Source organism: Carcharhinus amblyrhynchos, chromosome 2, assembly GCF_965287045.1.
Source record: "Carcharhinus amblyrhynchos chromosome 2, sCarAmb.v2.hapA, whole genome shotgun sequence".
NCBI lineage: Eukaryota > Metazoa > Chordata > Chondrichthyes > Carcharhiniformes > Carcharhinidae > Carcharhinus > Carcharhinus amblyrhynchos.
Genome location: NC_137325.1, coordinates 56,130,229 through 56,145,705, shown reverse-complemented (window position 1 = coordinate 56,145,705; position 15,477 = coordinate 56,130,229). Strand labels below are relative to the sequence as shown.

At 40.0% G+C, this 15,477-nt stretch overlaps 1 protein-coding gene across 9 annotated transcripts in view; it reads right to left on the bottom strand.

Annotated features, from left to right (window-relative positions):
* Positions 1 to 1,265: 1,265 nt before the first annotated feature.
* The window catches only part of plekha8 (pleckstrin homology domain containing, family A (phosphoinositide binding specific) member 8), a 55,470-nt gene continuing 41,258 nt past the window's right edge, over positions 1,266 to 15,477 (bottom strand). For all 9 annotated transcript variants that reach the window (XM_080206165.1, XM_080206117.1, XM_080206125.1 and 6 more), the window contains 5 exons: positions 14,705 to 14,763; positions 14,443 to 14,573; positions 8,332 to 8,402; positions 2,921 to 2,982; positions 1,266 to 2,818 (listed from right to left, as the gene is read on the bottom strand). In XM_080206165.1, coding sequence (XP_080062291.1) covers positions 2,621 to 2,818; positions 2,921 to 2,982; positions 8,332 to 8,402; positions 14,443 to 14,573; positions 14,705 to 14,763 — 521 coding nt within the window. In that variant the 3' untranslated portion in view covers positions 1,266 to 2,620. The remainder of the gene's footprint in view (positions 2,819 to 2,920; positions 2,983 to 8,331; positions 8,403 to 14,442; positions 14,574 to 14,704; positions 14,764 to 15,477) is intronic.

Genomic DNA, 15,477 nt, shown 5'->3' with positions numbered 1-15,477 from the left:
CTCTCCCGCATTCCCCATTGAAGTTCTCCCAAGCGCTGTTCACTCCCACCCGAATCCCCAGCCTAAATTATCATCCCACCTCTCCCAATTCATGTTTCCCTTCACCCTGATCAACGCCCCACCAATCTTATATGCTTACAACTGTGGCCTGGTGCCACAAGCTGACCTGTGTGATGCTGAGGGACCTTCTCAATATGTCTGGTTGCAGCCAAGAAATGGATTCCAAAGATGGTAATAATGCCCAGTCATTGAATTCAACAGGAACTGAAGGAAATCAGTGTTTCCTGATCCCAAAGATCCCCCTCCACTAATATCAGGGCTAAATTTTCTGCAGACTAGCTTTGAATTAAACAGTCAAGCGATCTCTGGTTCTAGACAAGGTTTCATAGCTAAACATGGTCTACATTATCCAGTGCCTAAGCACAGTAATCGATTGGATCAACTCTCAACCATCTCTTTTCCATTGCGAAATGCCCAATTTCCTAATAGTTCTTCACAATCTAGTCTCACCATCCCGTCAACAATTCAGTTTTTTCTTTCCTGCGTCCTTTCAATAGCATAGTAGCAACTGAATGAAGCATCTTTGTCATTGTATAAAAAAATCCATGATTGCTTCAAATTTGTTATGAGTGAGAGTAAGGAGACTGGAAAGCGTTATTTGTAGCAGAGGAGGAAGTTAACAATTATAATAATCAGAGTGTAATGGGTGGTTTTGAAAAGGGAGAGTGAAACCCTTAATGAAGTCCATACGATAATGAAGGACTAAGGCAACCGTGCTTAAGTACGCGCAACTAGCACGCGAGAGAAATGGAAAGTAGCAGAGGGACAGAAATAACCTTTTTTCCCCCCCCTTAAGATTATAACAAAAATGACTGACCTTTTACTTCAACTAATCCCTGGTTTTAGTTTCTACCACTGCAGTATGGCATCACCCTACTTTTTCTGTTTACTACAGTGGTGGTTTCTCTGCTGGACTCCAGGCCTCCTGTCTCGATTAAGTAAATTGGTACTGTGAAATTTTGGACTGGATCTGCATTGAAGTTTCTTGGGTCAGTTATTTCATCCCATAATTGTATTGTACGATGAGGAAGATGTATATGGATGCCAATTTACATTCTCCTACACTTCTATCATTCCATTTTGAATTGGAATTTCCACACAAACTCAAAGTTTTATGATCAACAAATATTCCTATGAACAATGCAACTGCACCAAACAACAAGAAAAGTGCAACTTTTTATTAAATAAGTACAAAATATATCCATATATTTATCCTTGTGTGTATATATATATATTATTTGCATATATTATATATATTACACACAAACAGTGCATTTTTCAGTTAAATAAATTCTAATGGCTATAATTTCATGTTAAGTCCATTTACTGCATTATAGAAAGACTTCTAAAAACTAGACTAAGTTAGCTCAGTCATCCCATTTGGCAAGTTGGTACGACAATAGGTTAGCCAAAAATAATGTTGGCAACTTCTCCACATTGAGCAATTATTTTGAAGTGTTCATGTCAGCGTATGCTATATGTTCTTTTATACCAAGCCTTTTCCCTGAATAAGTTTTGGAGTCAGCCCTGTGCCCAGTCATGGTCTGCAGAAGCCTCTGCATTCCACTTGCAAGAGAGATGGATTACTTTGGCACATACTTGGCTGTTGTTAATTGTTTAGTCTCTTAATGAGGTACTGTACCACATTAAACTTGTGACCACCTCATTCCAGGAACACTGGATTGGAACAGTTCAAACAGGCAAACTAACAGTCACATGGATTAGTACGGGTAAGAAAAACTACTTTGTTCCTTAAAGCTTCATTAAAAAGTGAAAAGTGGTCTGCTGTAACATGCACAAAAGTTGCTTTCACCCTAAATAAAGTTCATACTCTACAAGCCAGCATTAAAACATAACGATATTATGGCTGTATAATGTTATAAAATGGATTAAAATCATGTCCTCTGCTTTAATTAACAACTTTTTATCACATCATAAACCATATTAAAGTTGTACATTATTAGATGGTTTGGATGACTGGATCTGCTTTCAGTCAAGTCCTTTATGGATATATGAAGGGCTGCACAGAATTAATGGACAATGGTCAGTTGCTTAAGCACTTTGTCCTTTTGCATAATTCTTAATATTTTAAAATATGCCAAAATCAACCAGATTCTGTGCAATACATCAAATACTTAAACTTTTAAGAGTTCATAAATTTACAACAAAATAGAAAACAATGTAATTATTTTCAGGACCACCTAACAATGATGATCATTATTAACAGTGATTAGTGTTTCAAATTAATTATGATCATTTTGGCAGGAATTATTCTGAGGGATGTGAGTTGAGCTCAAAAATGCTTGGATTCATAACACCCAATAAATATGCTGCTACCTTCAAAACAAGCCTGCAGAAATGTACCTCCATTGTCCATTTGTTCAGTATGCACATATTCAATTTTTGAAATTCAATAGAATGTATTTCAAGTGGAAGCAATAGGCCTGACTGAAACCGATGAACTAATATTAGTTGCATGTTTCATTTGTGGTGCAGGATGCCCCAAGTGGGTCAAAGGTCTTCCTTTTCAGTCAATGTTGTGTGGAACATTGATATATTATTATACCACTTCATCAGATTCTAAATTATATTCTTCATACAAAGCATCCAAGATCTCAATTTGCTTCCCCATGGCTGGAAGATACTGGTTTAAATCCCTCTGCATTCCTTCATAGAATGCCTCCTTCTGTTCATCTCCTTCATTTACAGCAAGGGCTGCCATAAACCCTTCATAAAATGGAGCTGCTCTTAATGCCAACTGTGAATGAGAATAAAGGCGATTACACTTACTTCACAATTTCTCTGAAAAAAGGGAACATAAAAATGCACTAAACTTATATTTGTTTTGGTAAAAACTTACTGCAAAGACACCTCGAACAACCCAGCCATGATACTGTCGCAATGTTCTACCATATGAAGTATCTAAACAAGAAAGAAAAACACATTTTGTGTAAAAGATAATAAAAATCTAGAATATGTAAAACTATATACAATTATAGCAAACAACACCCACAACAATTTTTCACACGTTAGATTAACAATGGATAACTATAAATTCACAAATACTTTCTCTCTCATTCTCTCTTTTCACAGTGCAATCTTTCAAGAAATTAAACAAAGATTAGCAATGCCCATCTTTCTCTAAAACTATAGGAATTCATCAACATTGTTTTAGAATTGGCACCATAGAAACAAAACAAATCATGATAATGAATGCAGAGGCGACAGCTTTTGCAAGAATCGAGAGATAGACCAGAATTTAACAACCCAACCAGAGGTTAGAAAAGTTAACTCTGTTCTTGTGCAGGCTCATGCAAAGATTGGAAGCCAAGGGTCTCCGGGAAAGTAGACTTCCATTCTTGAAGGAAATAGACAAGCTGGTGTAGAGGGGGGGCTATCAGCAAAATGCGCCTAGAATGCATTACGCAGTGTGCCAGTTTTGAAGAGAAATAACCCATGCTTATCAACATAAGGGTTAATCAGCTTGGTCAATCATAGTCAATGTGCGGCTAGAACATGGCATCATCTGGGATCATAGAGGAGTGAAACTACCAGGAAATTAGCTGTTCTTCAAATTTTTAAATTAAATTCACTTATAGTTGATCAATTGAAATGTATTTATGCTCTTGATTTTAAGCTTTAATTGATTTCAATTGATTGCTTGCATTGTGGCAGACTAGGCCAACTTTAATTCTCCTTCACTGCCTATTCAGGTGAACATAAACCATCTAATGGAACTATTAGAAAAGCAGGGGTTTCTCCTGTTGACTTGGCCAATGTTCATCCTGACACAGCAACACCAAAGGGATTCCACACATCTCATTATTAATTGTGAGTTCTTGCTGCAGAAAACTACTTGTATTTGCTTAATCTACAGCTACTGAACATACTTCAATATATGCGGGGTTACTAGGATACAGCAAGGAGAGAGCCTGGATAAGACACTCTGTCTCAATGAGCCATATGGCCTCCTTCTGCACTACAGGGTCTCTATGAATCATTGACTATCAAATGTGCTGGAAAGTTTAGCTGCTATTTTTTCTACAGGGACAGGAATAGGCCATTTGGCCCAGAATGCAATACACACTATACTGGTTTTCAAGCAAAACAACTAAAGTTTCCACACAAACTCAACAACCTAAAGGCGATGTAAAATCTTTCAACAAGCAGTGTAATCAACCAATTCGCAACTGGAACATGGCATCATCTGGGATCAGAGAGGAGTGGGGTTGTCAAAGTTATTCTGCCATTCAATAGGATCATGGCTGATCCAACATTCCTCACATCCACTTCCCTGCCCTTTCCCCATAGCCTTCGATCCTCTTACTGATCAAAAATCTATCTCAGCCTTAAAAATATACAAGTATTCTACTCCTGCTGCTCTCTGTGGCAAGGACTCCAAAGGCTTTCAACTGTCCGAGATAAGAAATACCTCCTCATCTCAGTCTTAAATTGGCACCTCTTTATTCAGAGACTATACACTGTGGTCCTAGACTCTCCCATGAATGAAACATCCTTTCAGCATTTACCCTGTCAAGCTCCTTAATAGTCCAATATATTTCAAAGAAATCACATTTCATTCTTCCAAATTCCAATAAGTAGGGTTCCAACCTGTTTAACTTTGCACATGAAACAATCCCTCCATACCAGGATCATCTGAATGAACCTTCTCTGAACTGCCTCCGATGAAATTATAACTTTCCTTAAACAGGGGATTAAATCTGTTCACTGTACTACAAATGTGGTCTCAACAGGACTTTGTACATTTGCAGCAAGACTTCCCTACTCTTTTGCTCCAACCCTCCTGAAATAAGGGCCAACATTCCATTAGCCTTCCTGATTTCCTGCTGCACCTGTGTGCTAGCTTTCTGTGTTTTGTGCACAAGTGCCCCCAAGTCCCTTTGTGTTACAGCTTTCTGTTCTTTTGAGCTCCTTTTCAAAATGAGCAACTTCACATTTTCACACACTATACTCCATTTGTCAACTTTTTGCTGACTTACTTAACCTATCAATACTTCTTTGTGAACTGTTTGTATCCCTCTTGCAACCTGCCTTTCCATGTATTTTTGTGCTGTCTGCAAATATGCCTACAGTATATTTGCTTTCTTTCTCCAAGTCGTTTATATTGTAAACAGTTGCAGTCCTATCATAGATCCCTGTGGAATCCCAGAACAGGTTACAGGTTGCCAAGCTGAAAAAGAACCCTTTTATCCCCACTCACGATTTCCTGCCCATTAGCCAATTCTCTATCCATGCCAATATACTGCTCCCAACACCATGGGCTCTAATCTTATGACATAACCTTTTGTGAGATACCTTATTGAACACCTTCTGGATATCCAAATACAAATACAAATCTATTCTAATAAATTAGTCAGACACTATTTCCCATTCATGAATCCATGCTGATTCTGCTTGATTAGATTAGGATTTTTCAAATGTGCTGCTAGCACTTCCTTAATAATTGATTCCAACATTTTTCCAACAATAGATGTTAGGCTAATCAGCCTATCGTAACTTGCTTTTTGCCTCCTTCCCTTTTTGATTGTCACGTTGGTACCTTTCCAGTCCTCCAGCACTTCTTCAGAATCCAAGGAGTTTGAGAATTAAAACCAATGAATCTATTATCTCTATAGTTACTCCTTTTGGGCTCCTAGAATGCAAGCCATCTGGGTCAGGGAACTTCTCTACCATTGGCCTCATTAGTTTGTCTAATAATGTTAATGATATTTAACTTCTTCCCCATATTCTTTAGTATTAATGGGATGTTCAAAGTATCTTCCAACGTAAGGACTGATGCAAAATATCTATTTAACGCCTTTGCCATTTCCTTGTTGCCCATAACTAACTCCTCAGATTCATTTTCTAAGGGACCAATGTTCACTTTTACCTTGCTCTTTCTTTTTACATATTTAAAGCTCTTATTGTCAGTTTTTATATTTGTTGCTAGTTTGCCTTTATAATTTATTTTCTCTCTATTATCTTTTAAGTCTATCTTTGCTGGATTCTGAATTTATTTCAGTCTTTGGGGCCATCACCGACTTTTGACTCTTTGGGCCCCAATTTTACCAAAAATTCACACCCGTTTTCAGGTGCGAAATCACAGTAAGTTCAGGTATCAGGCCTGCAACATGATCTGCACCCGAAACCAGGCAGATCGTGCCTTTATCGGCACCCGATTTGCCCAATCAGGCAGCGCAACGATTTAAATGCATTAGCATGCATTTAAATTGACTTAATGAACTGTGTGCCCAACTCTACCACCAAATCCCATTTTACCGTCTTCGGATCCGTTTCAGATCTGCGCTGTTACCAAACTGCAGAATAAAAATCAGAGGCAGATTGCTGTTCTGCAGGGGAACCTTCAAAGCCCATCATCCTCGAACAGCTTTCACAGACCCCCTGCTACCACCCTGGCAGACCACCACCCCCACCCCTCCCCCGCCACCGCGCGCGATCCGAATCCCCTGGTAGGCAGACCTCCCCCCCATCCTCCACCATTCCCCCCACCAACCAGAGATCTATCTGTGCCCGCTGCCCCCACCCCCAACCAGAGATCCATCTGAGCCTGCCCCCTCCTCTGGCAGACACGAGTGGAAGGCCAGGAAGGTGCTGAAGGCTGTCCAGCGAGTGCAGTAAGACATCTCAACACCACTCCAACAAGACTTTAACCTGGTGTTGTGAGATTTCTTACTCTGTTCACCCCAGTCCAATGCCAGAATCTCCACATCAACAAGTGGAGGTCAGAAGGATGGTGGAGGGACAGCAGCAATCGAGGTAGATTGGGGGTGTGCTCTGCCGCGTGCGGGGGAAGAGGGGGGGAGTGTCTGCCTCCCAGAGGGTCTGATCGCGGCTCATCCTCCCCCCAGCTCTCTCTGTTTTGTTTTTCCATGCCCGGGCTCTGATCGTTCCGGCAGCGCTAAGCCTCACCCTACAATGTGAATTGGACCGGAGCTGGCAAAAAGCAAATGGGCACGCTCGAACGGGAATTTCGGGCTTGGATCCATTTTACGTCTGGATCCGGCACTTAGCCTCCGAATGGTAAAATCTGGCCCTTTGTATGCTTTATCTTTCAACTTAATACTTTGCTTAACTTCCTTGGTTAGCCATAATTGGTTTATCCCTCTCTTAGAATTCCCCTCTTTACTGGAATATATTGTTGCTGAGAGTCATAAATTACCTTTTTAAATATCTACCACTGCTTGTTTACTGTTCTTCCTGCTAATCTATCCGCCTAGTCCACTTTAGCCAACTCTACCTTCATTTCATTGTAATTCCCTTTAAGTTAAGCACAAGTTATTTCCAAACCATGTTTCTCACTCAAACTGAATATTAAATTCTTTCATGTTATGATCACTACTTCCTAGGGGATCCTTCACTCGGAGGTCGTTTATTAAACCTGCCCCATTACCAGATCCGACAATGACTCTGGTTGGCTCCATGACTACTAGCTCTCAGAAACTATCCCTATGTAACACACTCCATGAATTTGTTGTCAAAGCTACCCTTTGCAACTTGAGTAACCCAAATCAATACGAAAATTAAAATCACCCATAATTATTGCTCTATACTTTTTACATGATCCTATTATTTGTTGATTTATACCCTCTCCCACGGAATGGTTAGAGGATCTATAAACTGCTCCTACCAATGTCTTTTCTCCCTTGCTGTTTTTTTTTAACCTCCTCCCAAATGGACTGTGCATCATCCAAGCTTAGATGTCTCTCACAACTGACCTCATTTCATCTCTTATTAAGAATGCTACTCCACCATCTTTTTCTTCCTTCCTGTCTTTCTGAAATGCCAAATATCCCTGCACATTAAGTTCCCAGTTTTAATTTCCTTTTAACCATGTCTCCGTAATGGTCATGGGATCATATCTATTTATCTCAATTTGGGCTATCAGTTAATTTCCATTATTACGAATGCTTTGTAAATTTAGTTACAAAGCCTTTAGGTTTGCCCTTTTGCCATTTTTAATTATCCTAATTTTTTTTATACGGTGACCCTATTTGCCAGTCACTCTTGATTACCCTATTTTTGCATTTTCCTGTTCTTTCTTTTATTACTGTCCTTGTTTCTCTTTCCCTCGTCATCCTGCTTAGGTTCCCATCTCCCTGCCTACCACACAGCAAATACTCCCTCTAGAAGATCATATAAATGCTCATTCTCTCTAGTTGAAGGGTCTTTTCCTCTCTTCTCACAGTGTTGATTAAACACAAGAGTAATAGTAAGGCATTCCCACAAACTACGTGGTTAACTCAGACTTACTTAGTGCTTTCTGGATGTCTTTTTCTCCATTGTTCACTTCTTCCAGAAATCCTTTCAGAAATTTCAATCCCCTGTCACATAAGCATTAAACAGGGAAAATGGTGATTTTCACATGGATTACCAGTTACTTCTTGATGCATTTTATAGCAAAGTTTGGAACAATCTAAGAGTAGTTTTGGATTTGGATGATAAAGGCAATACTGAAAGCTGCCACTAGATGGTGGAATGAAACACTCACACACCCCTACAAAAATGGAAGGGCTAAAATATAGCTTAAAAAAAACCAAGGCACATGTCCTACAAGATTGGCAAAATAAATCAACATACAAGTGCAAAATATCTTTAAACAAAGCACTAGGAGTGACATGAGAATGTTTGTAAAATGCAGTGAGTTATGATCTAGAGTGGTGGAAGCAGATTCAGTAACACCTTTCAAATGTGAACTGGCTAATATTTGAAGGCGTAATATTGTGACGGACTTGGTGAAAGAACAGAGGAAGTGGATAGCCCTTTCAAAAGGCCAGCATTGAAAGGGAGCTACTGTGGAAGTGCAGCGGTATTTAACTGGTCATGGCATAAGGTGTAGCTACACCCAACATTCCTTTGATTGTATTCCAGGAACAGAAGCAAAAATAACTAATATTTTTGCAGAGAGAGGAGAGCTCAGATTGTGGAGAAATAAAGGTTTCTTATGAGGTCTGGGTAGCAGAGCTTCACCAGAATCATGTCCAAGTTAAGAGAGTCAATCAGGACAGGTTGCACATATTAGGATTTCATTCCCTTGAGTAAAGAAGAAAGAAAGAGTTGTCTGATTGAGGTGTTTGAAGATGATCAAAGGAATCAGCAGGATAGATAGAGAATTCCCATTATTCTCTGAGTGAGAGAGTCCAGAACAAGGAGACATGACATTACAAATAGAGCGAGGCTGCTCCAGGGAGCACTTCTATACAGACAGGGCCATGAAAATCTGAAACTTTCTCTCTCCCCAAAATGGTGTTCAGGCTGGGGCAACCAAAATTTCAAACCTGAGACTGAAAGATGATTCCAATTCTTGGCCTAAAAATCAAGATCATCAATTATTTAACTGAATGGCAGAACAGGCGTGAGGGAGTTAAATAGCTTATGTTCAATATCCAATATTCTCATGCCCCCACACAAAATAAGACACCTTTTTAAATGGTGTGATAGTATCAAAGTGCTGTGTGACATACCCATTCAAGTCAAATGTGCTGTAATAGATGTTTTCTATATTAACCAAAATAAAAATAGTAGTCAAGGATAAAAAGTCAGAGACCCAAGAGAAATTGTTGAGTAGTCATAAGCATTGCTACTGCAACACCGTTTTAACATCATGTACTATTTTAGTGGAAAACGCCGTGTACAAATAGAGAGTTAATGTACTACACAAAGTACATCAAATATTTGCAACCATTCATTATGAAACTTTAAAACTTTTCACTTTTATTGAAGTTTCTAATTTTGACATGAAGTTAGCACATCTTAGTGCAACTTTTAGATATTTGTCCTGCAGTTGTGAACAGTACTTTGACTTCATCATGACAATGGCTGGGAATGCGGAATTGCAAAAGATGTATCAGCCTATGCTTATGGTATATAACATGTTGGAACAATTTGGTATAGATTGAGGTAATTTAATTCTGCAGGCCTGGAACAGCTATTTGGATTGGCCGATCCGATCATGAGAGAAGCTCTCCTCTCCAGACAATGCTGTTGGCTTTCCATGATGTCCAAGTCTGGCTCTTTTATCCATATTACAGACCATGTTAACAGATAACCAAGAACCCAATGAAATAAAGCTGTAAAAAGTACTCACTCACACACTGACATTTCTCTCACTATTTTACCAATAAAACCACAAAAAGTATGCATGCATACACCATGCAAATTAGTACTGAAATCACTGAATATTCAATGATTGAATAATTATTCATTCTTTATTTACTAATCAAAAATTCAATTAGCCACATCCAGATTCTCAATTAATAACATGTGCTATTGGCTAATGTATTGAATACCATCATAAAATTACACTTTTTATCCCTCCACCAGCAGAAGGCAACAGTCTCGAGTATAACACACCAGGCCTAAATGTATGTAGGTATATATACACACACAAGAGCTCAATAGGATATGGTCAGTAGTCTCACTTACATCAGAATGCTAAAACAGATGTAAAAAAAATAAAAAATGATAATATAAAGAACAAAACTTGTTCAATAGCACTAAAATGCTGACATATGCAGGAGTATTGCACTTTAATTATGGGAGAAACATAAATTAGTGAATCAACAAATAATGACATTGTGGCTCTGTGGTGTGTGGCCCCTTTAAGAGGAGCTTTTGAAAGGGTCACATGACCCAGGCTGACCAATTGGGAACAAGTTGGAGTTTTACTCCAACTTGTCTGGGCTTATCCCAGCAGTTAGATCCTAGAGACATGACTGTAAGCATTGAATTTGCACTGCTCTGCATATAGTTGTTACTGTTTATAAATGTCCTCTATGTCCATTAATAACTGGTGGAGCCAAGTTACTACAAGATGATAGACTAGCACATCTTAGAGGTTCAGTGGACAACCTGGTGCATTCCTCAGCTACATAGCTCAGAACGCTCTCAGTTTCAAATCCTGCTTTAGGTGGAGTTAACAGATCATGGTTCATAGTGGCTGCAGCCTCCTCTGGTGCTGGGAAAGAAAGTAAAGGAAGTCTGGAGATAACAGCCATAATTATGATTCATTATTGCTGTTCCATGGCCTTAATTAAGAACATAAGAAATAGGAGCAGGAGTAGGCCATCTAGCCCTTCGAGCCTGCCCCGCCATTCAATAAGATCATGGCTGATCTGAAGTGGATCAGTTCCACTTTCCCGCTCTCTCCCCATGACCTTTAATTCCCTTGTCTGTCAAAAACCTATCTACCCGTGTCTTAAATATATTTAGCGAGGTAGCCTCTACCACTTCAACAGGCAGAGAATTCCAGAGATTCACCATCCTTTGAGTGAAGAAGTTCCTCCTCAACTCCGATCTAAACTGCGTCCCCCCACCCCTTATCTTGAGGCTATGTCCTCTAGTCCTGCTATCCTTTCTAAGTGGGAAGAATGTCTCTATCTCTACCCTATCCATCCCCTTCATTATCTTATACATCTCTATAAGATCCCCCCTCATCCTTCTAAACTCCAACGTGTACAGACCTAGTCTATTTAGTCTCTCTTCATAGTCTAACCCTCTCATCTCCGGTATCAGCCTAGTGATATGAAAGCAAATGGACAGAAAGGTTGTTCAGTTTTAGGAGTAAAAAAAAGTTTCACTTTTTTTGTTCTTTGAAGTTATACATTAAATTGTAGTGAAACTGTTTGATATAACGAAATTGTTAATTATAAGAATAATTGTAAAATAAAGAATGGATGCTTAATTATTCAACATTAATGAAGATGATGGTAGAGGACACTTTCAGCCTTGGCTCAGTCAATAGCACTCTTAGCTTCAGCTTCAATGGTTATGGGCTCAAGTTCCACGCCAGAACATGAGAACAAGAATCAAGGCTGACTGCCCAGTGCTGCACTGCAAGAGGTGCCATCTTTCAGCTGAAGCATTAAACCAAAGCTCCGTCTGACACCTCGGGTGGATGGAAAATATTCCAATGCATTATTTCAAAAGAGAGTCGGGCAGTTATTCCTGGTATCCTAACCAATATTTATTCTTCAGTCAGAATCACAGATTATCAAGTCATTATGTCCTATGTTTTGTGGGAGTTTGCTGTGCACAATTTGCCTGTTGCATTTCCTACATTACAACAGAGACTATGCTTCAAGTACTCCATTAGCTTTGAAGAGCTTTGGGATGGCCGCTGATTGTGGAAGGTACAATATAAAATGCAATTATTTTTTCTTTCTCTTTCTTGGGGAGAGATGTTTGATAGGCAGGGGGGAGGGGTTGTGATCGGTGCAGGCTGAATGGCCTCCTTCTGCACTGTAGAGTTACTATGATTCTATGATGAGATGCCTTGATTAAGAGGAATCAGTGGAGCCACAATGTGTGCTGCTGAGGAATTCAGGGGTTAGGCTTGAGGGCTGGAGCCTGAAAATGGGACCCCACTCACCTTTCCTTCCCTAATGAGGCTATTGCACTTCTTGGGGCACTGAATTCAGCTGCAAGGCACTGCACTCCTTACTTTTTCTGCTAGTTCTTCACTTGTTTGGTTTGAAAGACTGGCCTCTTCCTCTCGTCCAAAGAGACCAATGCTTTCCTCTGGGTGCTCACTGCCAGGACCTAAGGTGGTGGTGGTGGTTGTTAATCAGCCTATACCTTTTGGGAGCCTGGGCTTGGGCAGCATTGCTGCCTCTCTTCAGTTGCTTTAGCAAGCACATGATGGGCACACTCTGTTCTAGGGTCAGCTTCCAGTGCCAGTGAATTGGTTAAATGCTAATTCACTGGAAACTTTTGCCATTTTTAATCTTAGAAATACTACTCCAAAAATATGTCACTGTTAGCTCAAGATATTCTCATTTGTAAAGGGATTATTGGTTCAGGTGCTTGGGAGGTTCAAGTCTTTTGAAAGTTGCTGTCCAAACATTGCATCAGGCCAGGATCAAAGAAGTGAACTGGTTGCATAATATATAAGATTGGGTTATGTGTAATTGTCTGACAAAGTCACGGTTGTGCACCATACAGAAACCTGAGTTTTTGGTTCTATAAATAGGGGCATACAGTACAAAGCCAAGAAGTTTTTGCTAAACCTATAAGCAACAATTCAACCCCATTGTGACTCTGGTTCCCAAATATAGGCAGCTGAAGGATGTGAGAGGTTTGGTTAAAGTGGGCAGGGATAAGGGGGCCTGGAAGCATGACTTCTCTCCCTGACCCTGCTGACAACCCATAGCATAAATTCTGGGAAAGCACCAGAAAACCCAGAGGCAGCCTTCCCAAGTTGCAAATCCATCCTTCTGGTTACTGCATACTTAACAAAGAGTCTCAGTGGAGTAGTTCTAACCCCTGCCAATGTCACTCTAAAAAGGGATTCTACAATTTACAGGTGTGGGTCACCCTCATGCCCATACTCTAATCAGAAAGTGGGTTTGGTTTGATTAGACAGTCACAACAAATCCCACTGCTGAAGCAAATTTATTTCCCACCTACTGCTGCCCCCCCTGCCTTCCACACCCAGTGCTGTGATTGGGTCTGTTACATAAAACTTCTGCCCACAATTCCCCAAAGCAATATGCTGCCACCAGTAGAAAAATCAATGCATTCCCATTGGCCCTGTCAGCACTAATCAGACACTTGGAAATTTTTTGGACAGGGACGAGCTTTACACTGGCCTTGAGAGGGGTCAGGTCTGAATATGCTGACAGGTTCCTTTCCTGAGAGGGTGCCCTGATCCCAAAGAACAGTGACAGCTCCCCCCATCCCCCAAATTCATCATGACCCACTTAAAAAGATTACACTCTCCTAATAACTCCAATACAAGCCAAGTTTGAAACAAGTGGCAATCTCAATAAGCCATTCCTTTGTACTAAACTGACAATGCCACTAATGTCCTTTCCTTCCATTTTAGTCTTAACACTCAACACTAACAAGTAGACATGCCAGGACTGTGGGTACTTTGTTTAGCCAGGTTTTAACTGTTGTGCTAAGCATCAGTCCTGATACTTTTACTGTGAAACGGAAGCACAGTCCTGTGACACATACAGCTCTCAGGAAACACCAACAGGTATTTAAATAGAAAAATGTGCTGTTCTGGTCACAAAGGCTGGAGTTTGCCGACCTTGTCTGCAGCTAGGATTCTCCAGTCCATCTTCTGTGAGTGGAGATTTGGCTGAATGCCAAACTCTCCACCCTCACTGGCAGCAGTGGCAGGGCAAACGAGACCAGAGAATTCTGGCCAAAATGTCAACTTTGTGAGATACGTTCCATGGATTTTCAGTGTCTTACGTTTATTTGAGTTAACTAGACTGCTACTCCCTTTCTGTGGGATAAGCTCTAGGAAATGTGCTAGTGCTTCATGAGTGCAGCTATGTTCCCAATATGTCAATGCCTGCAGGAGAGAACTGATCAAAAAATAAACTTTTAGGAAGGACAGGAAATTATACATACCTCTTCAGCCAAAGGAGTGCCTCTGTAGCAGAATTTCTAACTGTAGCCTCATCAGTTTCCAGTTCGTACAGCACTATCTTCTGAAGGGTAGTGAACCTTATGGAATCAGTGATGTATTTCTGATTTATTTTCTGAAAGTAGAATACTTTTTTTGCAACCATCATCAACTTAAATAGTTTTTAAAAAAGCACGTGAAACCTAACTATCCAGTGTTATTACAAGTAGTCTGAGTATCAGAGGAACAAAATGATGTCCCACTTACCTTAATATTACCTACAAAATCCAATTTAACAGGAGCAAAGACTGTTGGGCCAAGTTTATCTATGAGAGGAAAAATGACACAAGTTTAGCATACAATACTGAAATTGAAACACTGATTTGGAATAGGAACTAAAGGTAAGGAAATAATTTTCTGCAATTCATAGACTGTTATAGTAGCCCATTTAACCTTTAAAAGTAATTAGGCAGGTTGAGGGAATTATTTCTTTCAAAATTAAAATAGATGGAGCATTGAAAGTAATTCCATTGACAGAATTTCTTGTTACCACCTTTAAGAAAGCAATACATTCTGAAGTCGCACAATTATACTGCAGATTTAAAAATCCATCAGTGCTATCAAAAACGACAAGCACACGGACTTGTTTTTAATAATTTCAGCATGGTTTGTGTTCATGACCTAAAGACGACAGGGGAGAGTGCCCTAGAGCACTTTGCACTGGCAATTATCAAAAGCTCAGCTGAGTCACAGTGCATACTTGTAAAGGAACTTGACAGTCCTCCTTGAGGTAAATGGAAGAAATTTGGGTAACCCTTTCACAAGTGTAGACTCTGACGCATTCATTTTCCAATTTTAGCTATGGCAGCACATCACCCAAGCACACTAACACACAGTCACTAGCATCTGCCCCCTTACTTGTAGGAGGTGGTCCCTGAGAGGCTGGAAAACCAGCTTATATGCATCCCCTCAGCACTCAAGAGATGGTCCAACAAATCATCGGGACCAGTGGCAACTGATGTTGTTATTGAGGATGATGG